The 7,894-nt window shown below is 44.1% G+C and overlaps 1 protein-coding gene across 1 annotated transcript; it reads left to right on the top strand.

Moving 5' to 3' along the window:
* Positions 1-3,658: 3,658 nt before the first annotated feature.
* On the top strand, positions 3,659-6,475 carry LOC147893051 (protein STRICTOSIDINE SYNTHASE-LIKE 3-like). Its single transcript, XM_087387507.1, has 4 exons — positions 3,659-4,246; positions 4,411-4,686; positions 4,833-5,000; positions 5,873-6,475. Exons 1-4 carry the CDS (start codon positions 3,912-3,914, stop codon positions 6,270-6,272), a joined length of 1,179 nt encoding a protein of 392 aa, XP_087243633.1. The 5' UTR covers positions 3,659-3,911; the 3' UTR covers positions 6,273-6,475.
* Positions 6,476-7,894: the final 1,419 nt, after the last annotated feature.

Genomic DNA, 7,894 nt, shown 5'->3' with positions numbered 1-7,894 from the left:
TATAATGTTGGTAGTGGCATCAACATGAAGTGAGGATTTGCAAGTTCCACTATCACCTACTGCACACTTCACTATAGTAGGGCCCTCAATCGTGTAGAAGGAATCAGGAACTAGGGCATCCCTATACTGAGGCACATAAGCATGAGGTACAACCAAGGTGACAGTATCACTGTTGTGATGGTCTGCAAAGTCAGCTCTTAAAATCAATAGGATAGGAAACATCTCTAGCCTTATACGTGTCGTACTTCACAAGAAGTTTCCCCTAAAAAGCAAATCGAAAGTGCACATACTCAGATAGCTAGGCAATAGTGAAGACAGGCAAAGAATTTCCACCTTGGAAAAAATGATTTGCAGTAGCAACTAGTGCTCTTGAAACTTGTTCTTGAGTTACAACTGCACGTGTCGGAACTCTACCATCCACGGGTTGAGCAACGGAATCGACCTCAACAGAATTTTCCCTCTTTATAGACGAATTTTTAGTGGCTGCAACATCGAATGAACACTAATAAGGAAAGAATAATATAAAACATCTAATTGCGTTTCAAAACTATATGTACACTTTTGCATATCGCAAGGAGATACCATATTATCATTTACACACACAAAAACATTTTAAGACTAAAAGGTCGCCATCAAAATAAACATGACTTGAAAATAAACGTAAATCACATGAACTTAATATTCAAAAGAAACAAAAACATTATGAAATCCTACAAGCTTGTCATTGAAAAATGAAGAAGGCAAATGATTTAAATACTTCCATCACAAGTGAATGGAATAAGAACCTTTGTTATTTTGCTATGGCGAACTGTTGCTCAAACTTTCTTATTTTGCTACAGCGTACTATTGCTATAGCACAGTAGTATGATCAAACTACAACGTACTGTTCCTCTACCGTACTCTATGATAGCTTATGCCTCTTTCCTCCAAAACCCAAAGCATTCTCTTGGCAACAACTATATTTGCAATAGTAAGAACTCAATCTACGGTTTGAGTAGAAAAACCTGCAAGAGAAAATGGAACGTTCTCAATACTTACAACAATGCACAATAGGCAAAGACAAATAAAAACTTCAAATCATACCTTCAGCGTAGGCTTGACGTGCCGCAGCCAGAAATCCTTTACGCAATGATCTCACAGGTCCAGCCTTCTTCAGTGCAAAAGTCTTGCAAATTCATGATGCCTTAAGAGCTCTAGAGTACCCTGTCAACCCCACAGGTCCATTCGAAGAGGCCTTTTCTTCTGTTCATCATAAAAGAAACGTTCACTCAAAATACACAAGCAGATCCACATTAACGTTCAACGCAAAAACAACTTCAAAACAGGAAAGGGGATGCTAAACACCTTCCAAGGCAGCAGATGCTAACTTTGAAGATCCGCCAACCTCTTTACCACAGCTGTGAATGGAGACAAATCTGCGAAGGGTATTCTGTTAAAAGAGTCGCAATAGTAGATCTACAAGTCAGCAAAAAAGGCCAAAAAATTACCTCTAAACACACTACTTCTTTCTTTTTGTACATATTCGGATTCTCTTCAATAGCCTTCCCTTTAGATTGACGACGTAATTCGTCAAAGGAGCTTGTCTTCATCTCCAACTCTAATAACAGATAATAGCCTAGCAAGAAAACGACAAGAAAGGTATCAGAGTCAGGAAAACATGCCGGGGGTAACAAGCTATTTCAGTTGAAACTTGAGGTGTAGGAGGTCGGTTTGAGGAGCTATAGTAGAAAGATGGAGAGTGACTAGACCTTTTTTCACTGGAAGTAGCGATGTCTAATGTGTTCTTCACATTACCAAACCCAACTCAAGTGCATACACCAAGCATGAAAGAGGAAGAGTAGGAGGTGATCATCGACCGCTAGCTCAAGTAGTTCGTCATATTCGTGCAGAGAAGCCACGAACACATTCTAGACAGGACGAGACGAGCGATTGGAGGAAGGGGCGAGCAAGTGAGAGAGATCGAAGTGTCTGTCAAAAGGTGCAGAGGAGGAGGAGGTAAGGAACAAAGATCGAAGAGGGTCGAGAAAAACGTTGATATGTGTGCGCAAACAAATCCAATAAACGCAACCCAACAAGCACAAATACGAACACGATTGACAAAACGGAAGGCGAGGAGCGTATCACAACCTGTAGAGAGAATTGGACGTAACTCCATGTAAGAGAAGAATAAAACCTGTGGAATTGGAACCCATGCAACTGCTATTGTCAACACATTCAGCAAACTTTTCCTTCAAACCTGCAAGATGAAACCGTGAGCAAAGAATCGAACAAAACCACACTCAGACAAACAAATAGAACGATGAAGTACAACAAATGTAAGGTAAAGCTTTTAGAAAAGAAGGCGAAAGCGTGACCAACGAATCGAAAAAAAGCGAAGTGAAACAAAGGAAAGGAAGGATGAAGTAGAAGAATTGAAGTTTGAAGTTAAATATGAGCTGAACCTTTCGCAAAACTCGTGCTGTCAGTCTCCATGGGCTCAACAACAGCATTGACAAGCTTCTTTGCTTCCATGTTCGGTAGAAGAGGAAAACAGTGATACGGCAGAGATGATCTAATAGCGAATCGCAAAACGAATACCCAAGTACTTACATGACCATGTTCGTTTATATAAACGATACTGAGGTGCAGCAGCATGCAACATTCTATGAACGATGGAAGCCCGCCAAACACAAGAATCACCAGAGGAAAGAACGCCATAATGCCATGAGGAAGACGTGCCATTGGGTGCAGCAACATACAACGTTCCACCAACCATGGAAGCTCGCCAAACACTCGAATCATCAGAGGACAAAACGCCATAGTGCCAGGAGGAAGAACACACATCGAAGACGAACGTACAATGCGCCATGCAACAAAGGAACACCGCGCCAACGGAGTATCCCCATGCATAGCCCCAAATGACTAGAAACATGCAAACAAGCACAAGAGTTTCGCCATTCCAACAAATAAATAACAAGGTAAATGAACCTTTATTTTTTTAAATCCGGAAATTAATTTTCTCTTTCACAATCTAACGTTCACTAAGACCTTCCAAGCTTTTCTCAAGCACTCGTCCCGCTATGGCTATGCCTTGCCACACGCTTGCAAAAGCTACTGTTGAGCTTGCTAGACTTGCATCATATTGCAAACCGCTTGGACTCGTGCCCTTGCTCAACGTTGGAGGAGAAAATTCATAGGTTGGATGAGAGAAAGCCATGCTGTATCCCTGCCAAGCCCCTACTTGCTCCGGTAGCGAGTTGGAAACTCCGTCTCCATCGGAGCTAATTTTTGCCAAAGAATTGGCACCGTCGACTTGTTGGCAAATGCAGGCATATTTGCGAGGTTTGCGAGCGTCTTGTAAGTCGGAGACCACTTTCAGTCTTTGAAAGCGCGCAGATCTAAGGGCCAAGGTTTGATGTGGGCCAACTTGGTACGTTGGGCTCTTTTACTTGGGTGATCAACTTCTCTCGTGGGTGTCTTCAAAGGGTGACGGAACTCGTATGAGGAAGGGGATGACCTACACAGACATTCTGAAGAGATTCCAATGCTCTCAAAAAAGTCAAGAGGACAGGCTCTCACGTTGCGCATGCGAGACACGCTCACATACTGGGGTAACGATAAGGGGAGACCGCATCCTGGGAGATCAATCGGAGAAGGGAGCAAGCGCGCGAAGAGAGAGAGAGAGAGAGAGTAAAGCCAGTAGGTTGACAAGCAAAAGCAGTAGGCTTGCGCTGGGGAGACCAGAGACACAGAAAGAGAGAGAGCGCGCCCCTAAAGCCAGAGGGTTGACAAGCACAAGCAGTGGGAGAGAAAGAGAGAGAGAGAGAGAGAGAGACGAACCTTCAAAGGCAATGATCCTGTGATCCGAGCGAGAGAAAGAGAGAAAGAGAGAGAGCGCTTTCTCCATTGTGGTCATTTTAGCTGCCGACGCAATGGGCCTTCCCGCTTGGTTCTTCGCCTTCGTCGCTTCCCTGGCCGTTTTCATAGCCTTGGATCCCTTCCGCCTCAGCCCAATAGCTGACTATCCCAACTTTACCACCCTTCCTGTGGACGTGCGCCCTCTCAATGCTCCCGCATTTCGGCGAGACCACGAAAACAAGCTGCAAAAGTCTGAAATCAGGTTCCTCAACCAAGTAATGGGACCTGAGAGTCTGGCGTTTGATTCTCGAGGCAGAGGGCCATACACGGGGATTGCTGATGGGAGGATAATGCGGTGGGATGGTCCGGAATTGGGTTGGGCGGAGTTCGCTACAATCTATCCAAACGGGTGCGCGTGAGAAAGAAATTCCTGATTGGTTTTGGAGCATGATTCTCGGTGAATTGCTTGTGGAGTTTCATGTGGTGATGATCTGTTCCTGAGGGTACCGTTTGGGCTGGCTTGGATCAATATTTCCAGGTGTAGCAAAGCTGACTTTGTTGACGTATCGACAGGTCTGAGAATTGCAAGCCTCGCTCCCCCCCTGCACCTAATTTGCCTTTTGAGCACGAATGCGGAAGACCATTGGGAATGCGCTTCATGGATCACACAGGAGAACTTTACATTTGCGATTCATATTTTGGATTGCTCGTCGTCGGTCCAGATGGTGGCCAGGCGAAACCTTTGGTGAAAGAGGCAGAGGGCTTACCGTTTGCGTTCACAAATGATCTTGCAATTAGCGCTGAAGGAATCGTCTACTTCACGGTCAGTAGCAGCATGTACCCACGAAGGTAAGGCGGACAGAAGGAATTTTTATGCTTGCTTTGTGTCACGTCGCTTGTCAAGTTTGAGGTCGAATACTCTGTTGTCTTGCATTCTAGTTGACACCTCGAATAAAAAGCTTTGCTCACTCCCTCCAAGTAGTGAATTCCCGCAGTCGGTTCTTGCTGACGGCCTTTTCTGGAGATCGAAGCGGGCGATTACTAAGCTACGATCCAGCGACAAAACAAGTGACGGTTCTCTATCACGGATTGCAGACCCCAAATGGAGTTACAATAAGTAAGGATGGCTCGTTCCTGGTGTTAGCGGAGACAGCTGTTTGCAGGTGTGTGCTACTTCATTTCGAACATAGCCAGTTGTCAGAGATGTTTCGTGGCTGTACTGGGTTCCTAGATAATTTGTGAGCCCAAGCACAGAAAGGAGTGCTTGGAAGTTCGTAATCTGCAATTATTGGAATATGCTGTTTTCTCTCTCAGCCATTGACACTATTCGCATTCTCTTTGAAATTGCCTCCTCTAGATTGTATCTTATCCGTGTTTCAAGAAAAAAAGGACAATCAAAAAATTGTTTTGGCCATACTTTCTTACCCTTCTACACGTCATCAAGTCTTTCTCCATACAGCAGGTCTTCACGTGATTGTGTCAAAAATCACAATTCACGAGATGAATTGGTTCAAGGCTGAGAAGGCTTATCCACGTGGATGCAATTACAAAATGTGTAGGCTGGTATGTATTGGCTGCCCATTCTCTAGAGGACACATATATACGGTCAGTTGATTCCTCATGCCAACCCTGAAAGAGTCACCAGCCGCATGAAAGGAGACGTGCCAAGAATGGCATGGTTTAGGAGTGTTATGGAGATTGGGACTCAAACGGTTGGGAATTTTGGCCCGTAGATGGAGCTTAATCTCTCTCTCTTTGGAGAGAGTGCAATCTGGATGGGTGGTTTGGTGCATGTGTTTGGGGTTAAAAGCTGGATGCCCCAACTGAGTTTTATATGCAATCTCTGTAATCTGCATCACTGGAAGAAGCTGCTTCTTTTTACACTGATGTTAGGAACGGCATCTACATATTATGTACATATTTAAAACTTGTGACTTGTATCTGATCTGGTTTTCAACGAAAGTAGCAAGCTGCAATCAATGCTTGATGTCTCTTTTTGTAGCAGATGCTCACTTTTGTGCCAATTATCCCACAGGTTGAATCGGTTCTGGCTGAAAGGTGAGAAAACCGGCACCATGGAGACATTTGCAGAGCTCCCTGGATTCCCAGACAATGTGAGGGTGAACGAGAAAGGGCAATTCTGGGTGGCAATTTATTGTCGCCAGGCCCTCTATGCTTGGACGCTCTTGAAATACCCTTGGCTGCGTAGGGCCCTCCTGCAACTGCCCCTTTCGTTTAAGCAACTGAACTCTATCTTCATTGGTACACAGCCACATGCCACAGCTATACTTTTTGACCAAGATGGGCAGCTTCTGGAGGTTTTAGAGGATCAAACAGGGAAAACACTGAAGTTCATAAGCGAGGTGGAGGAGAGAGAGGGGCAGCTCTGGATGGGTTCTGTGCTCATGCCATACATAGCTGTCTACTCAAGGTGAGACCACGAGTGCTCATTGAAAGGCTGTGAAATTACAGTGTTTTGAGCTCGCCAATGTATCTGTAATTTCAGGCAATCCAAAGCTGTGAGAGGAACCCCGTGCAGTGTTCATTTTATTATGTAAAGCTGTAAATGTTCCAAATAATTCTGTTTCTTTCATGTCCTCTTTGGTAACTTTGAAAGGTTACCCCTAACTGAAGTTATTTTGAGCCCCCTTGAGCTGAAGCATAGGGGGTATTGCATCATACATGCTCAGCATTCCACTTATCTGAAGCTTTCAGTTTTTCATTTAGTAAATTTGTTTTATCTTCATCATTAGAACGTTTGAAATCTTCCCCAAACTTAAGCGTTGACATGACTCCTATCATATCTTTAAACTAGGCAGTGAAAAAGAAAAGGTGGTCAAGGTGTTGTGACATGAAGTTGGGGGTAATGAAACTTCACGCACCTCTTAGCTTCCTGCTCTTCCCAATCTTAATAATAGAGACCCTTATCACTTGCAAAGAGAGATGAAGAAAATATTTTCATGCAAAGAAAACCACAACATATCTTTCTCCTTGCTTCCCTTACAGGAGAATGAATATGGTAACATCCCAAGTGACGTTGTAGTCATTGGGAGAAGAATGGGAGAAGAAAAGGATCCGCAGAGGCCATTATCTCACCAAGCCGGTCGGCGCCAAAGAGAAGAGCGATGCGTTGTTGGAAGAAGATCTTTCGGCTCAACATGACACAAACTGATATATATCTAGGGGCTTGAAGGGGCTGATTTGGCTAGATGGGTAAATTCCGGGGAAACATTGCACCTCCTTCACGGAAGCCTTTAGAAATGGCTCAAAATCATCCTACAAACTGCTAGAAAACATAGAGGTCTATAACTTCCACCAAAAAACCAATAGCTGAAATTAAAGTACATACATGGATGTGCCTTGAAGTGAGCTTCGTACTGATATAAGTTTCGTTGAAAACAGATAACTAGTTGAAGAGATATGGACAGTTCACTGAAAGGGGGTAAAAACTGCCATAGAAGTAAACAGTCATACACAGAGACTCATAACTTCTCGTCCTGGACCCAATGCAAGAAACTAATTACATGGGAGGGAGACCCTTAAAGAGAGCTTCGCGCTGATATAAGTTTCATTGAAATCGGACCACCAAGGAGAAAGTTATAGGCCAAATATTGACAGGGGGTCTAACTGCTATATTAACTGCCATCTAGCCATGCAGATTTCGCCTAAGCAAACTACTCCCTCAAGGCTCCATAATTATCAACGATCCAGTACCCCTAGAATTCGCCTAAAACAAAAGTAAGAGAGGAGAGTGGGAGAAAGAGAAAGCAGGTGTGGGTTGGAAAAACCCAGAATCCAACAAAGGATGGAAGCTATGGGAACCGATGTGCAACGGCTGAAAGGCATGAAGGGGGCACTGGAGCTCACATGCAAAGCAATGAAGGAGTTAAAATCAGAGATTGAACAGCCCTGCAAGCTACTATGCAAGTGAGCATGCTGAATTCTCACAGCAGATAACTTCAGGGAAGGTAGGGATGCTAGAATGGAAGGAAGTAGTCAAGAATTACACAACAGCTACAAAGAAATAGCTCATATCTAATGCCTTTGAGGAGGAGGA

This window comes from Dipteris shenzhenensis, chromosome 16 (assembly GCF_047967505.1).
Source record: "Dipteris shenzhenensis isolate YYH24624 ecotype China chromosome 16, Dip_SZ_1.0, whole genome shotgun sequence".
Lineage (NCBI taxonomy): Eukaryota > Viridiplantae > Streptophyta > Polypodiopsida > Gleicheniales > Dipteridaceae > Dipteris > Dipteris shenzhenensis.
This window is presented reverse-complemented; position numbering and strand designations above follow the sequence as displayed.

What these genes read in the sequence shown, in the direction of transcription:
- LOC147893051 (XM_087387507.1), top strand. Translation starts at nt 3,912, where the DNA reads ATGGGCCTTCCCGCTTGGTTCTTCGCCTTCGTCGCTTCCCTGGCCGTT. An exon ending in AGCAGCATGTACCCACGAAG is followed by an intron (nt 4,687 to 4,832) that starts GTAAGGCGGACA and finishes GAATTCCCGCAG; the next exon opens with TCGGTTCTTGCTGACGGCCT. An exon ending in GCGGAGACAGCTGTTTGCAG is followed by an intron (nt 5,001 to 5,872) that starts GTGTGTGCTACT and finishes ATTATCCCACAG; the next exon opens with GTTGAATCGGTTCTGGCTGA.